This window comes from Phacochoerus africanus, chromosome 2 (assembly GCF_016906955.1).
Source record: "Phacochoerus africanus isolate WHEZ1 chromosome 2, ROS_Pafr_v1, whole genome shotgun sequence".
Classification (NCBI taxonomy): Eukaryota; Metazoa; Chordata; class Mammalia; order Artiodactyla; family Suidae; genus Phacochoerus; species Phacochoerus africanus.
Genome location: NC_062545.1, coordinates 105,009,284 through 105,027,591, shown reverse-complemented (window position 1 = coordinate 105,027,591; position 18,308 = coordinate 105,009,284). Strand labels below are relative to the sequence as shown.

General features: G+C 37.2%; 1 protein-coding gene across 1 annotated transcript in view; it reads right to left on the bottom strand.

The window, feature by feature from the left end:
- DCC (DCC netrin 1 receptor) overlaps positions 1-18,308 on the bottom strand; it is a 1,209,032-nt gene that overhangs the window by 107,437 nt on the left and 1,083,287 nt on the right. Inside the window, exon 22 of the mRNA XM_047769428.1 lies at positions 3,120-3,185. Coding sequence (XP_047625384.1) covers positions 3,120-3,185 — 66 coding nt within the window. The remainder of the gene's footprint in view (positions 1-3,119; positions 3,186-18,308) is intronic.

The following is an 18,308-nucleotide window of genomic DNA, read 5'->3' as shown; positions in this document are numbered from 1 at the left end:
AACGTCTACAATTCTGTCAATATAGAGGAGGTTTATATAATTTTCATTGATGTATGATGTTCAAAAACTCAAGATTTTAAAATGTTCTTATTTATGCAGCCTACTTTGCAAAGGTGGGGTGGGGTCAGGGTTTTATCAGTCAAGTGTGCATCTAATTTTAAAATATCCCCTTTCTGAACCCTCCTACACTGTTGGTGGGAATGTAAACTGGTACAGCCACTATGGAGAACAGTTTGGAGATACCTTAGAAATCTATACACAGAACTTCCATATGACGCCGCAATCCCACTCTTGGGCATCTATCCGGACAAAACTCTACTTAAAAGAGACACGTGCACCCGCATGTTCATTGCAGCACTATTCACAATAGCCAAGACATGGAAACAACCTAAATGTCCATCGACAGATGATTGGATTTGGAAGAGGTGGTATATATACACAATGGAATACTACTCAGCCATAAAAAAGAATGACATCATGCCATTTGCAGCAATATGGATGGAACTAGAGAATCTCATACTGAGTGAAATGAGCCAGAAAGACAAAGACAAATACCATATGATATCACTTATAACTGGAATCTAACATCCAGCACAAATGAACATCTCCTCAGAAAAGAAAATCATGGACTTGGAGAAGAGACTTGTGGCTGCCTGATGGGAGGGGGAGGGAGTGGGAGGGATCGGGAGCTTGGGCTTATCAGACACAACTTAGAATAGATTTACAAGGAGATCCTGCTGAATAGCATTGAGAACTTTGTCTAGATACTCATGTTGCAACAGAAGAAAGGGTGGGGGAAAAATGTAATTGTAATGTATACATGTAAGGATAACCTGACCCCCTTGCTGTACAGTGGGAAAATAAAAAAATAAATAAATAAATAAAAATAAAATATAAAATATCCCCTTTCTTAAGGCATAAGATGTTAGTACAATTTTAATTGGGAAGGTGGAGTTTTCAGATGCCTTTTCTGATTTGCTCATAAGAGCCTAAGCTAAAGGCAAAGTATATATTTATCATCATTTATTGGATCACAAAATAGAAGAGGAAATAGAGTAAGTTTTTCCACTACCACCTATGTTTCTCTGAGGTTGCCAATTCACCTTCATTAATCAAATAGCTTGTAATAATCGGTTATTCCAGTAGGGATGCTAGAGGTGTTTCAGGTACTTTGTTCATCCCACTCATTTTACATGAAATGCCCAAAATATCATTAACTGATACAGAAAACTGGGAAGGAGTACTGCCAATAATCTATCTAAACTGGTTCAAAGTCATTGGATGTCATTCATCTATTTTATCTTCATGACTTTGTCCTGTGAGATAATGTATATCAGATCAAATTTAATTACAATGATATTTCTCACTAGGAATCTTAAGTAGTAAAAAAAAAATACAATGACATGCATTTCCCTCAATTACTGTCTTTCTCTTCATCTGAGGTCTGACTCCTGTGAAAAGAAAAGTTCTTACCTGTTGACTTCTCTGTTAACGTCAAATTTTGGCAGGAGTTTCTTTTCAGTCAGAGAATTCATTTTATCTTGTAGGGAAAGTTCAAATACTCAATACCAAATGTTTAAACTTGATCCAAAACCAGAATGGCCAGATGTAGTCATTAAAAATACAGGAGGTTCAGTTAAATTTGAATTACTTTTAGTTGCCTATGGACACGTACGTTGAGATGTGTATGTACAATGAGATGGTAATCCATTGCAATACTTTTCTTTATCTCACATTCATAAGCAATTAGAAATGATTCAAATTTTACTGGGCTTGCTCATTTTCTAGCTGTTACATTTGGCATTACTAGCCAAGATTAGCATTCTTTAGGACACACAGTTTAAGAGAGTGCATTGTTCTGTGCAATACTCATAACCACTGTTCAGTAATGGATGGAAACTGCCAGATAATTGTTCCTTCTTAACTATCATACTGATTACCTCTTAATTTCTTGGCACTCTGACTCTGCAAAAAGTCCCAGTAACTTCAATGTATGAAACTGAGTGGCTTTCAGTTAGATCTACCTTGTCACTTCTAATAAAATTACATCTTTTGGAAATGTTTTAAATACATAGAGTACTTTAAAATATAGATCATCGGAGTTCCCGTCATGGTGCAGTGGTTAACGAATCTGACTAGGAACCATGAGGTTGCAGGTTCGATCCCTGCCCTTGCTCAGTGGGTTAAGGATCTGGCGTTGCCGTGAGCTGTGGTGTAGGTTGCAGACGCAGCTCGGATCCTGCATTGCTGTGGCTCTGGCGTAGGCTGGTGGCTACAGCTCCAGTTAGACCCCTAGCCTGGGAATCTCCATATGCCACGGAAGCGGCCCTAGAAAAGGCAAAAAAAAAAAGACAAATAAATAATAATAAAAAATAAAAAATAAAATATAGATCATTAACAGCCATACATCAATACATCACTTATAAAATTCTCTATGATTGGGCCTCTCTCCCTTTCTTTCTTTCTCTCCTTCTTTAATTAGAATATAGTTGATTTACAAGTTTTTGCTGTACAGAAAAGTGACACACACACATTCTTTTTTTCATATTATCGTCCATCATAGTCTATCCTAGGAGACTGGATATAGTTCCCTGTACTGTACAGTAGGGCCTGTTGTTTATTCATTCTAAAGGTAATAGTTTGCATTTACTAACCCCAAACTCCCAATCCATCCCATTCCTTTTCCCATCCCTGCTGGAAACTACAAGTCTGTTCTCTATGTCTGTGAGTCTTTTCCTGTTTTGTAGATAGGTTTATTTGTGCCATATTGCAGGTCATATGGTATTTGTCTTTCTCTTTCTGACTTACTTCACTTACTATGAGACTCTAGTTGCATCCATGTTGTGCAAATGGTATTATTTTATTATTTTTTTATGGCTGAGTATTTGTAACCAACTCTGTTTTATGTACTTGTCAACTATCATTAGCATCGCCTGCTTGCAGAATATGCTAGAGGTTTGTTAATAATTCCAGGCTCATAATCTCCACTAAAACCCTAAGTCTTGTGTTCTTGGCACTTGCAGTGCCAAATATTCAGTAGAACATTTGCCTCAGACACTCTAGAATTAACCATTTAAATTAATGTAACTGATTCAATAGAACCTAATTTATATACTCACCATTGAGAGTGCTTCTGTCAATCAAATTAGTATCAACTGGCCAATAACCTCCATCTCCATGGCGACCTGTTTATGGGGAAAATATATCAGAATGTTAGTGGATCTATAACATGAAAGCACAAATGAAACAAAACAGACGAAAATAATAAATTTTTGAAATACCCCAAATGATTGAATTCTGACTATCTCAAGGAAAACCTGAAAGTAGTGTTACCTTTATTCCTTGAATAGTTATTTTCTATGCTTGAGAAAAGTCTATCAGGAAGAACAGACTCTTTTAAACAAGTTAAATTTAATTCCTCATTGAAATGACATCCCCCTCTCCTCTTTTTCCCTTCCAATATTCTTGTTAATGTGACACCAAAAGGTACAGCAGTGTTAGTTGAAGGGTTGCTGTCCTGAACATGGCAGAACCAAAAGAGTGCTGGTCCTGACTCCTAGAGAGGTAGAGCCCACCTCCTTCATGCTGCAAGAGGTCCTGTCAATACTGTTGCCCATCAGGCATGACTTTGTGGCAAATTATCATTATTCCTCTATAAGGGGACAGCACTTTTTAGCACTTTTTACTTATAACTGAGCTTTGAGTAGTCTTTGTGCTGTGTGTCATATAGATGCCTGTGGATGAGCTATTAGATATGGAGTAAAGAGTAGAGGTTATGTCACAACCTCAATGGCATGAATATTTCTTACAAACACGGTGAGAAAGGAGAAGAAGGTTTCTTCAGTATCACATTACTGGAAACACTGCCTTCTATGAGGTGTTCAACAGTTGTAAAAGTAGTCTCTCCGAGAATCAAGCCAGTCATTAACCAGAAATAATTATGCTCTTATCCACTTTTAATGAATGGTGTTTCATCCCAGGTAATCTCCTTTTCTATTGGTACGTTAGTAGAACTGTAATTATTTGATAGATTTTGAGTTTTAGAATATCTATTAGGTAGGTCTTTTATAGAAAAATAGTGGGGAGTAGAATCTATATGCAAACATGTATAAGAGTACAGCTAATTGTTTACTTTATTCACTTTGGAGCATTATTTTTAAAAGCTGTTATAATCATTTGGACCATACAAAGAAAGCCAGCTGCTGCAGTCAGCTACAATAACAACATTGGTTGTTTTTTTCACATGTATAGATTTTCTTTTTTCTTCTTTAAGACTTCCAAGTCCTGCTCTTGTGACATTCCTTTGCATTCTCCTTACTAAAGGTTTCCCAAGATCTCAACATTTTATTTGCAAAAGAGTTGTGTCAAAACAACTTAAATCGTGTTACCAGACTATCCATTCTCAATGAAAAAATTCTTTTGCTATCAAGTCAGAGTTGAACCTAGGATGTTAAGCTCCCAACAAGCAATGATAAATTAATCCAATCACATCATATTCTGTTTTCAGCATAACTTGATACAATTAAAATCAGCTGGCCAATGACTATAGGTATATAAAAAAGTGATATTTAGGATAAAGGCTCCCATGGGTATTGGAGGGTGATGGGGGGAGAAAATGAAATAAGCGGTGATTGTGAAAACTTTGATGGACTGACTGAAACACAGGTAAGCCTAACCCTTTCCCCAAATAGTTGCTGTGTGACTCTGACACATCTGGGTTTTCAATAAGCAGAGAGTAAGCTTTTCCCATGGGACACTGCCTGATCAATGCTGGAAGAAATGAAGTGAGACAGAAATTCCATATGAATGTTAAAATGACTTCTTACTTCCTAAAGCAACTAAATTGCAAAGCAGTCAGCCAAAAGAGATGCTAACAGCCCCACACTTAGGCCACTAAAGCAATAAATGATTTCTGTTGGGAGTAATTCTGTATTGCCTAGAAATTAGGTTCATAGCCTGTGGAGGATTTTCCTTTTCCTCTAGCATCCCGACAAATATTTTTTTAATGAAGTTTCTTACTTTCCCAGCTAGTTTGTGGGAAGATGCAGAAACAAGCCCACAAGCACATTCATATATTACTTAAACAATAAGTATCTATGAGTATAGCACCCCTTAGATTCAGAGAGGCTATTGATTACATGGCAAATTTCAATATGCAGAAGAAATCAGATGTCATATGGTTAGAGCTCTGGGTAAGACAAAGGAACTCTGGAAATGCTTTCTCTTTTCTTTTCTTTTCTTTTCCTTTTCTTTTTCTCTTTTCTTTTCTTTTCCTTCCTTACTTCCTCCCTCCCTCCCTTCTTCCTTTCCTTCCCTTCCCTTCCCTTCCCTTCCCTTCCCTTCCCTTCCCTTCCCTTCCCTTCCCTTCCCTTCCCTTCCCTTCCCTTCCCTTCCCTTCCCTTCCCTTCCCTTCCCTTCCCTTCCCTTCCCTTCCCTTCCCTTCCCTCCCTTCCCTTCCCTTTCCTTCCCTTCCCTTCCCTTCCCTTCACCTTCCCTTCCCCCTCCCCTCTCCCCCCCTCCCCTCCCCTCCCCTCCCCTCCCTCCCCCTTTCCTTCCTTCCTTCCTTCCTTCCTTCCTTCCTTCCTTCCTTCCTTATAGCTGCACCTGTCGCATAGAGAAGTTCCCAGCCCAGGGGTCGAATCAGAGTGGCATCAGAGACCTATGCCACAACCACACTGGATCTGAGTCACATCTGCGACCTATGGCACAGCGTGCAGCCAGAGATCAAACCTGCATCATCAGAGAGACTATGTTGGGTCCTGAACCCACTGAGCCACAATGGGAACTTCTGGAAATGCTTCTTAGTTGATAAAGGGCAGCTGAAAAGCTGAGCATTCTACCCATGCAGTCTAGTGTATTGATACTTGTTGACTTTTTGTTAGTTATAATTAGAATGATACCACAAAAGAAGATGAAGTAACTTTTAACAAATCCAATAGAAAATACTTTAAAAGATCTATGTATAGTTTTCTAAGGTACCCCCATACTGTTCTCCATAGTGAACTTGATATCATCAACAAGTAAGATGGGATTTATGGTAATTTAGAGTGTTGGCACCACTTCAGTATGAAAACATAAAACTAATTTCTGGGATATTGATGAGTCTGGGATCTCTTCATCTAACAATGTAGGAATCAAATATTAATTTTGCGTGCTGCTATGTTTCTGTTCTCTAAAACACATCTTTTAAATTCTGGAATGTTTTCATTTATAGGTAAATAATAAGTTAAACACAGATGATTCTCCTATTGCCATAAGGCGAGAACCACAGAACTGTCAAACGAGGAGACACAGGAAACTAAGGATGACATCAAATGTTATCGTCTCACATGTCAAAGCATTTATAAGGGCTCTTTACTGTGGATCAAATATTAGCTATATTTAGTTAACGTGTTCATTTCATAGGCACTGATTAAGGGAAATAGAGGATTCATTAGACTCTGGAAGATGAGAAGTCAGTTAATGCAAAGATATAAACTACTTCTCCACCCCAGAGGTCTTAATTCATTTAATGGAGCCAAAAACTGACAATAATTCATTCAAAGTGAATGAAGTGTCTCCTATATGTAAGACACAGTCCTAGATCCTTAGGGAAAGGGTAGTGTAAAAAGATATCTCAGATATAGATTCTGCCATGACAGATAAGAGTTGGTTCACTGTATCCAGACCCTATACAGACCTAGTCATGGTTAGTAGTATCCAACTGCAGATAGTTTTTAACTTATCCTGACTTTAAAGATTTAAGAATAACTTAATCCTTACTATAATTTCATTCTTACTGAACTTATTTATGATTACTACAAAAATCACTGTTAGGTTAGTTGAAAATGTTTTTCATTTATCTAGTATTATTAAAAGATCTACCTGCAAATAAAAGATAACGTATTATTTTTAGTCTTATGCTATATGTTTCACAATGAAATTTATCTTAAGGTCCCTGAATCTCCTTTTTTGCTTATTTTACTAAATCTCTAACATTTTTTGAAATTGAAAATTCCAAATAAGTAAGTGAATATATGGGGATTTAAATATGACATATGTGGAAATATTACCTTTCAATATATATATGTTTTCTTATTATTCAAATAAATCTCAACATAGTTTAAAAAAACTGGGAATAAGCTACTTTTTTTTTTTTTGGTCTTTTTGCCATTTCTTGGGTTGCTCCTGTGGCACATGGAGGTTCCCAAGCTAGGGGTCGAATCGGAGCTGTAGCTGCCGGCCTACGTTACAGCCATGGCAACACAGGATCCGAGCCACATCTGCAAACTACACCACAGCTCACGGCAATGCTGGATCCTTAACCCACTGAGCAAGGCCAGGGATTGAACCCACAACCTCATGGTTCCTAGTCGGATTCGTTAACCACTGCAGCATGACGGGTACTCCAGCAACTTTTTATTATGGAATTAGTAATATAATTTTACATGAACACAAGAATCGAAAAGTATTATATGAACGTAGTATTCTGTTCTATAGAACAGAAATAATTCTTGTGTCACTGTGTGACCATATTTCCTTAATAATAGAAATGAAGGTGAGGAAAATAATAAAATGATAAAGTATAATGGATTTATACATCACTTAGCCAATCGTGGATTTCATCCAGATAATTTCATCAACAAAATCACTTCTTCCAGAAAGTTTTGAAAACTAACACAAATGTTTTCTACTTTTCAAAATATTTTGAAACCAAGGAATGATGGTTTCAGGAGGAAAAATACAACAAAAGAAATGTCCATTTTTTGATTTAAAAAAAGATAGAATTCTACTGCATCTCAGTGGGTTAAAGACTCCGTGTTGTCCCTGCTAAGGTTCTGGTAGCTGCTGTGGCGTGGGTTTGATTCTTGGCCTGGGAACTTCCATATGCCATGAGCACAGTTGGGGGAAAAATAAAAAGAAGATGACTGTGACCTTTTAGTGCTATTCAAAATAGTTGATATAATTTGAAATTTATTTTATTTTGGTATCTCTAAAGAAGGTCCAAACCAGAAGTTTCATGTTCCTTCCCTTCATTTACATTTGCAAAAGTTATAAACAATAGAGTCATTTAAAGAGTTACTTTCCATGTTTTATTTAAAAGCTGGATCTCACAAGGAGTCTTCTTTTCATCCTATTTTGGGAAGAGGCAGATACTCTCTTAGGCAAAATTAAAGTCTCCATGATTTTCCTGCCAGTTATTCTCTAGATCGAGGGAAAAATTGGGCAAAGGTAACATGAATTCCTTTAGGAAGTGTGCTCATTATTATATTTCTTGGTCCTTACCGAAGTGACACTTATATTGTGTTCATGCTCGATAAGTGACTAAAGTGAGTTAGAATACTTTGTAATGTGCTAATAATGTGAACAAATTTTAAGTTCTTTCCATTATACACGTTAATTATCTATCACTTAAATATGTTTCTATATTTTTATTGTGCTGTGTGGGTGTGTGTAAAATTAAACAACATAATGTTTATATTACATTCCCACTTTTAGCCTACATGGGCATATGAAAGATATGCCTCATGATAAATAAATCTTTTAGCATCTAGCAAAGATTTAATTCATTTGGAATTTCAGTTCTAGAGTAGTTTTTTTTTTTTTTTTGAGCTGATGTTTATAGATTCAGGAAGGAGTAAATGGAAAATTAATCTACAGAGGACATGAAGAAAGCTGGATATTGTAGTTCTAATCTATTCCTTAATCCATCCTCTCTGAATGGGATTAACAAAGGGTCCTTCAGAATGGCACCCACAAAATCAATCAAGAGAAAAACATATGGTTCATAATCTAAATCAAATGAACACATTAATTGTCTCAAACATTCAATATACATCCTCCCAAGAATGCAGAGCACTAAGATATCTTCTTGATCTTAGATTTGGTTCTCTAAAAATCATTCTGATGACAATGAAGGAAAGTGAATTGATTTTACGTCTTGTATACCAATGGATAAAGATAATGTATTAATGCTAATTTAACACAGTTTTACTGTCCAGTACACAGATCATACTGAGATGTATTTAAAACAGATGATTTTCAGGGGCCGAAAAATGAGGCGAAGAGATCAATTTATCATACATTTGATAATACTGCTGACTTTGAACAAAGGCATCAGAGCATCTAAAACAAGGAAGCAAAATCATAACCTAAGCCTAGGAAATTTCAAGCATATGTTAATAGAAAAACCTAATGAGCTCTTCTCACCCTTTCCTAAGGTTCAACACATTGTTTTCAAGTTAACATGAAAGAAAGTACATTGATTGAAAGTAAAATGTTACTACTCCATATATAAGAGCAGCTAACATGCCTGCCACAGATTGAGGCTTGGGGCTCAACAAATCATGTGGCAAGTCTATGAGTGATAATTTGTGGGATTCCATGTAGTAATCAATATCATATATAAAAGATGATACGAATGAACTTACATACAAAACAGAGGTAGACCCAGAGATCTACAAGCTTAGAATTACCAAAGGGAAAAAAAGAGGGGAGAGGGATAAATTAGGAGTTTGGGATTAACATATACACATTATATAAAATAAGTAACCAACAAGGACCTACTATATAGCACAGGGAATTATACTCAATACTTTGTAATAACCTAGAAGGGAAGAGGATCTGAAAAATAATATATACATATATATATATAATACATACAAAGAATATAATATGTATATAATATATTAAAAATATAACATAAATATAACTAAGTCATTTTGCTGATTCAGTTATATTTATATCTTTATATATTATATACAAAGAATACACCTGAAACACACACAGCATTTTAAATAAGCTATACTTCTATTAAAAAAAACACACACTATCTAAATGAAAAAAATGGCAACTATCTGAGAAGATATGTTAATAAAGTTGATTGTATTAACCATTTCACTATGTATACATATATCGAATCATTATGTTGTATACGTTAAATATATATCATTTTTATTAAAAGATTTTAAAAGTTAAGAAAAACAATCATGGGAATGGGAATGGGAATGTATTTGGTGACCCACTCTGAACAAAATTTGCAATTGTCCATCTTTTCCTTGACCATGAAAGGCAGTTCTTTGGGAGTTTCAGTTTCCGCTTTTATGTCAGAAAATATAAATAGACTATAATGAGAAGTAGTTTCCCTTTATAAGAATCCTTAGGAATCAATATAAAATATAAGATTATAATTTCACATACAAATGTCATGAGTAGAATGACCATATAATTATTATGAAAATCAGGACACCCTAAGAGTAAAAGAAGGTGTTTTTCCAATTTTGCCTGGACCCAGGTATCAGGACACTCCTGGACAAAATGGAAATTATATTTATCTTAGACATGAACAATTGAAGCAAATAATGGCTTAAATTATGTTAAGCAAACATAATGTTAACTAAGAGCCTTAATTCCCGGCTCTTGGTTAACATTATGTTTGATGTGGGGTCCTGATTTCCTCAGGCATATGTGTAATCTTTTGCAGAATTTGGCAACCGAGGGGTAAAGAAAAGTTGCCTGAGCAATGTTGTAAGGTAGGAAAAATGTTTATTTAAGAACATTTTGTTCTTCTTTTGCAAGCACAGAATAAAAGCAGTCCTAGGCCAGACCAACTTGTATCTGGATTACCGAGTGTTATGGCAGATACCAGCCAATGAAAGAGAAGAAAACAATCATATATATATACGTATTTCAGAAGCACGTTGTTTACTCTTATGAATTCTATCACAGGCCATTCTTAACATATTGCAAAGGAGAATGAACAAAAATCAAAAGGCAAATATCTGGGGACCAAAGGACCTGTCTAGATCCACAAGATCTTTTGAACACAGGAAAGGAGTTAGCCTCACCCAAGATTTCAGGTAAGGAGAGCCTACATATTCAAATCTTTTTGACTCTAAGTACAATTAGCCTGTGTCCTTTATCTGGTTACAAATCAAAACTTATCAATTGCACTTGATCACACATAATCCTAAACTTCCATATATGAAAAGCAAAGAGAGTTTATTAGCTATTGTAGTTACTATTCACATACATTTAGAATGAAACTTCTATTAAAATTTAACTGTTAACAGCATAAAAAACAAAGATGACTTAATAATGTTAATGACACTTTGAAAGAGGATGGTCACTCAAGTATATCATCTCACCAGAATCTCCTTGAATGCAATCTTTCTCATAGTGTATCTGGTATAATGGCCAGCATACGGGTCTGAGAAATCACTTTTAGATGCACACTAGTCTTTATGAAAATCTAAAATGCATCCTGTTTTTCTAAACATGGACACTTTCCTGGATGACTAGGTCTTCCCAAGAACTAGTTCGTTCACCAGACTGCAACATAGAGAATGAGGCAGTCTTGTGTGCATTAAAAAGGAGCAATTGTGAGTATGTCCTCTAAGTTTGAGAGGAAGTGGGATGGACTGAGTTTCGGGTTAGCAAATGCAGACTATCAGATTTGAATGGATAAACCACAAGGTCCTACTGTATAGCACAGGGAACTATATGCAATCCCCTGGGACAGACCATGATGGAAGATAATGTAAAAAATAATTTATATATAAAAAGGAGAAACAGTTCTCAAAGGGTACTGAATGATCCATGAAAGCCTCCCCCAATGGGATCATCCACAAAATTATCCCAAAATAGTGTGAGATATATTTGTGTTTAAGTGAAGTTGCCAAGTAGAACAAGAAGAAGTAATAGAAGAGCATGAACTCCCTTTCCTCTCCAAGTGGCTATGTGTTGGGAAAATACAACTGCTGTGTTAAAACATTAGGATGTGAGCATCCTGCTGGCTGCACTGCCAGTATGGGTTAATAACCACATTGTTGGAGCACAAAATTTCTTCATTCATGTATGTGTCCATGCTCCATCCTTCTGGTCAACAGTGTTGACTGGACTACCCACTGTTTTAAGCATTAGGGATATAAAATGCCTACTGCAGAGGCTCATAATTTAGTGAGGGGGGAAATGATAAGTGAATAATAATGACTATATTATAATATCCAAAAGTTTAAAAATTATAGGTAGGTGGCAAAACAAAAACAAAAACAAAAACAGGACAATTGACTATTTCTACCTAGAAAAATGATGGAAGGTGTTTCAGGTGTGGTATCTGAGTTGAGAATTGAAGGATGGGTGGAAACCTATCAGATAGAGACAAATGATGTGGGTGAGTTTAGAAAAACAGGTAGAGATGAATAATAAAACTCTATGCTCTATCAAAGCATCTAGGATTTATCTTATAGGGGACGGAGAATCACTGAAGGTGTTTTAAGCAGAAAAGTGGCTCATTCAGAGAGATGATTCTAGCTGATGTGAAGAACAAATTAACCAAGAGAGACTGTTGTAATAAAATGGGTGAAAATAATATTAGTTATGAATCCATAATGTAGACATTATTAGTTTCATTTTCTAGATGAGTAAACTGTGACTCAGAAGGACTAATGAATATACTCATTTTAAGTGGCTTCATGGGCCTAGCTTTCATGATGATGATTTTACTATTAGCAGGCAAATTAATACCTGAAAAATGATTGAAGGAGTTTCCACTCTGGTGTAGTACGTTAAGAATCTGATTGCAATGGCTGGTGTCACTGTGGAGGCACAGGTTTGATCCCTGGCCTGGTTCAGTGGGTTAGAAAATCTGGAGTTGCTATAGCTGTGGTGTAGGTTGCAGTGGTGGCTTGGATTCAATCCCTGGCCTAGGACCTTCCATATGCTGTGAGTGCAGCCACGGAATAAAAATAAGGAAAGATTTTAAAAAAGAAAAATAAAAAGGAATGGGGAATGAGTTGGATAGAAATTAGAGCACTTCCTAGAGTTGACTGTACTGGGTGAGTGTGAGGGTTTAGCTGTGCAGGTGTGATGTGAGGTGGTAGCTCCATTTGTAATGAGGCACAAAGAACTCAACAGACTTTGGAAAAAAATTAAATCTCTTTTTTGGTCACCATGCAGAGCACTGGGATAAGTGAAGGTGACACTTCAGAAAAGGCATAACAGAAGTGGCCAAATAAAGCTAGCAAAACTCTTTGAAGATGAAGGATCAGAGGTCCTATTCCTATTCCAGATTTTCCTTTCCTCTCCCTGACTCACACTTTTCCCCCTCCTCCTCCCCCTAAGCAGGACATGCTCAGCATTGCGGCCAAGATTGGATGGGGCTTTCAGGGCTCTGGATCCAGGGCAGCACTGCTACTCTTCAGTAGCCAGTGTAGACAGTAGATACTTGATGTAGGAAAAGTTTAAAAATGCCTGAGAACTGCTGTATTAGAGCAGAGAGAAAGAGAAAAAGCCCTGTTAATTTATTTCTTAACCCTAGTATACTACAATGCACAGTGGTACTCTAATTATGCTCTGAGCACATCCCATAGTCCTCACTCTTTGAGCAGCTTCTTGGCCTCTTGCTTATTCCCATTCTAGGATTTTTCTAAATAAAAGTTTAAGTAATCTTTCCTTTTGCAGTCATTTATGCTGACAAGTTCTACTCATGTTTCAAGTCCAGCCTTTTGTTTTAAGAAGTCTTTTCCACTACTAACAATGATTTCCATCTGAAACACTATAACACACATATGCATGTGGTACCACCTGCTTTAGTATTTCATACTTTTCATATTGGGCTGGGAGTGTTTATATCCTCCCTAACTATACTGCACCCTTCTTGGAAATGAACCATGGAACTGTACTTCTTTCTTATGTTTCATCACACCCAGCACAAAGCTGGGTAAATAGTTATAAACAAATTGTCAAAAGTGAGTCCAATTCTTTTCATACTGCATATTTGGAATTTTGAAAACTCATCAGCATCCATTAGTTTTGATTCTCTCCTTTATGTGCTCAGAATGACAAACAGCCGGGGAAAGGCGAGTGTACAAATTTTCTGCTAACAAGAAATGACAAGAAGGGTGGAGGTCAAGAAAAGGGCACAACAGGTCAGAATCATCTACACATGTGACCACTATTTTCTGAATCCCAGCAAACGTGTCATCTTTCAGTTTAGCTTTAATTTAATAGATGAAGATACATTTTCCCTAGTGGAAAAGAACATTTTCACTTTTTTCCATCTTCCCCAAGATCAATCACATATACAGTCATTCCTCAGTATCTACAGGGATTCGTTCCAGTACCTGCTTCAGATGCCAAAAACTGGGGATGCTCAAATCCCATAGATTGTTAACATAGTATAGAATCTGATGTTGGTTGAATCCACAGCTTTGGAACAGGCAGGTATGGAGGGGTGACTGTCTAGTATCCACAGCCATAAGCATGATTATTTTTGGGTTCTCTGAACTATACTTTGGACTAGAAGGTAAAGTCTATTCAGATTACTTTGTGACTGTTTCCCAAAGATTTGTGCTATAATTCAATTCAATAAAGATTTATCAGGCAACTCTAATATGATAGGGTCATAATTAGAGACTGGGGGTGCAGGGAGGCAGGGATGATGAATGAGACCAGTCCTGTCAACAGGAATTTACAACCTGGCCAAGAGGTTGGGAATTTAAAGAGTGAACTATAAGAAACAGATAACCTAGCAAGGACTAAATTGCATATTACAGACACACAAGAAAAGTAACAGATCAGAAAGGTAAGAAAGGCTTCTTGGCAAAAAAAAAAAAAAGAAAAAAAAAAGAAAAGAGAAGGGGCTTTAAAAGATAAAGAACTGTCTCAATGAAGAAATAGAGAGAATACTAGCTAAGGCTAAGAGAAGAGTGCCAATTAGAGTATGGAGTTCTAAACATGCACTTTTCCAGAGTGATTTGTGAATCTTTATTAATAGACTGTGACATATGTGGAGGGAATAAACTGGTTGTGAGACTAGAAGGGGGAAGTTGGGGTCAGAGAGCCAGGACCTTGATGTTAAACGACTGTCTTCATTCTGTAAGCGATAGTGAACCATCTGTGTTTCAGAAATAAAATGGATGAGGCAGAATCCAGGACTGATACAAGTGGGCAGAAAATAAAGCTAGGAACTAAATATTGGGCTAATGTCTGTAGCAAAGTAGTAAGGTCAGCAACATGTGTGCTTTATAATAAGAACCAGTTGAAGAAGTATTTTTGAGGGTTTATGAATGAAAATGTCTATCTTTCAGGTCTGAGAAGATTAAAATTAAACCATGAATCACATCAGCTTTGGTGAGTACTGAGTGTGTATTTTTTTTTCTTTAAAAGTTACCTGTTAAAATATAAAAAACTCCTAAGAGGCTGACTTAGGAGCTTCGTGGCTGCTTGATACAGGATAAACAGCTCAACATTGTATCAAAAGCATACATCTCACTTTCTGCCTCTACTTTTCCCACTACAGTCATAATTTCCAGAACTGCAAAATTTCGGAACTAAGAAAAACATACATGAGGATAACTTTTTCAAGGGCATAGAGCAATCAGTTGAATAATACAGTGAGTTGAAATTATGCACGGTAATGGGGTAAAAAGAAGTTTTCATTTTCAGTTAAACAGCTTCCATCCAAAGGTGCTCAGGGTTTCCATTTTTCAAACAGCAGCCTGGTTGCTGCAATCCAAACCGCAAAATCTGGATTACATCAACTAAATTCCAAGCTTGACTAGGCTGCCTTGAAAATCCCATTTCCCTGAAATTGGATACAATTAACATTCTGTTTATTCAAGAGATTAAACCTGCTGAAGTGTAAAATGACCAGTGTAGTGTCAAGTACCTTGCCGGAATACCCTATTGAGGAAAGACAAAGACCTTTAAACTGGGTGAATTTATGGTGAGGACCAGTAGGTTTCACTTTCTTGATAACAAAGTAGGAGTCAATTCACTCACTGCATTTATAGAAATTACACATTGATTGTGAGCAGAGATTTTCAAGTTAGCCTGGGTATATATCTCAGCCTCAACACTTACATACTGTGAGTGTTTGGGCAAGGTTTAACCTTTGGGCATCTCACTTTCTGCATCTGTGAGGATGCTGTGAGCACTAAATATGCTATAACATGCACAGTACATGGAGGAGTGATGGATACACAGTGGGAGTGCTGACATGTGAGGTGCTAACCTATGCCAAGATGCTGTGCCTGTTTTTCATATTTTCTTAAATTCCAGTCCTCAAATTTGATCATCTTAAAATGTGAAGGAAATAAAAAATAATTTAGGCTAAAATAATCCTTTTACAGGTAAGGATGAGGAAAGGAAATCAGTCACAAGCCCAGAGCCACACAGGAGCTCACAGTGATGGCATGGTGCTAGAACTGGGGGCATCTGATGCCATTCCAGTGCTGTTCTAGCACACACAGAGTGATGCTGATGGGAAAGCTGGAGCATTAACAGCCCATTACCAGGCTTCAGAGGAGAGGAATTCTCTCTCCACAAGGGGAGGGCACTTCTTAGCAGGCCGCCTTCACCTGGATCTATTAACTGTGATCGCATGCCTCTTTTTCAGGCCTGGAGAATTAACAATACTTGACAGTGCTTGAAGCAAGTATTTTTTTCATGATTTGTATTATCGATGATACAGATCATCTCATGAAGATTCCTGTCCTCTTTAAGGAAATGTCATGACCACACCATCTACTCTACTGCACCAGTGGGCAGACATAGAAACACACATGAAATTGTAAACATCTGTGCCCATGCTAGGAATGACCAGTTTGGGGATTTTTGGGTTTTTTTTGTTTGTTTTTCTTTTCTTTTAGAGCTGTACTTGTAGCATATGGAAGTTCCCCGACCAGGGGTCAAATCAGAGCTTCAGTTGCAATCTACACCACAGCCAGAGCAACGCCAGATCTGAGCCGCATCTGAGACCTATGCCACAACTGTGGCAATGCCAGAGCCTTAACCCACTGATCAAGGCCAGGAATCAAACCTGCATCTTCACAGAGATAATACCAGTCCTTAACCAACTGAGCCACAATGGGAACTCCAGAATGACAGGTTTTTACATATAGACATCTCAACATGGAGAACAACATTGTGGGTTAGATGAAATACAAGCATGCGAAGACAATCATTTAAGATGGAAAGTGTGATCTAATAATCCCCTTTGAGAACTGGTCATATCTTACAGTCACTGCTATCCTGCGTTGCAATCCCCAAACATGAGGCTTTTATAAATACTTCTGTGAGAAACTCTAAAAAGTTTAAGCTGATTGTAGAAAAACAAAAAGCCAATTTTTTTTTTCCCCATAAATACAGCAGCAGTCTACAGAGGGAAGACTATACACTCTGGGAGCCAGAGATAAACACGTTTGAATGCCAACTCTGGGAGCCACTCTGTTTGTGTGACCTTCAGCAAAACATCACCTTCTGCTTCCTCATTTGAAAATCTGGAGAGATAATCAGTAAAAGAGGAAAAGAACAGCTTCATTTTTGAAAGTGGAGGCTATCAACTGAATTATGTCCTACCCCACTACCAAATCATGAGCTGAATTCCTAACACCCAATGTGACTGTATTTGGAGATATTGTCCTCGATAGATATAATTAAGGTTAAATGAGCTCAAAAGGGTAGGGCCCTCATCCCACTGGAATAGTGTCCTTATAAGATGAGGTATGAACAAGATTGCTCCCTCTCTACCATGTGAGGATGCAGCAAGAAGGCAGCTGTCTGCAAGCCCGGAAGAGAGACCTCACGAGAACCAACCCTGCCAAACCTTGATCTGAGACTTCTAGGCTCCAGAACGGTGGGAAAATACATTTGTTGCTTAATCCATCCACTCTGTGGGATTTTGTATTGGCAGCTCAAGGTGACCTAGACAGCAGAGTTAGCACCATCACTGTTTTCTGAGAAAAATAACTGTCAGGATCATATATTCAGTGCCAGGACTTGCCACTTACAAGACAACCTTGGGTTGAGACCCTTTTGTTTTGTTCTTTACAATATTCACAGAGAAAGGAAGTCCAATATAAGAAAAAGGAAGGCCAATGTCAGGAAAATATCTATACACCAACTTTAGATAGAGAAACTTTATAGATATGTATCAAAAGCAGTTGTGTGTGTATGTGTATGTAGATAGATCGATAGCATATAGTGATGAATACACTTGATGGTTAAAAATTGGGGTTTGGGAAGATGGTTGTCTGGGTTTGAATTATAAGGGGAGAGCCTTGCTACTTACTAGCTGTGTGTCTTTAGGCAAGTCAAACTCTCTAAGCTTCAGCTTCTTCATCACTGAAATGGAGATACTAATAGCATCTCTCTCAGACAATTATTATGAAAATTAAATGAAACAATATGTTTTAAAGCTCTTCTAACAGTAGCTGGTGGTGAGAGCTTTGTAAGGGTTAATTTTACCATTATTCATGCCCACATAGATGCAGACAAATTGACAGGGTTTTTACCAAAATATGGAAAAGAAAAAAGGAAAGGAACAC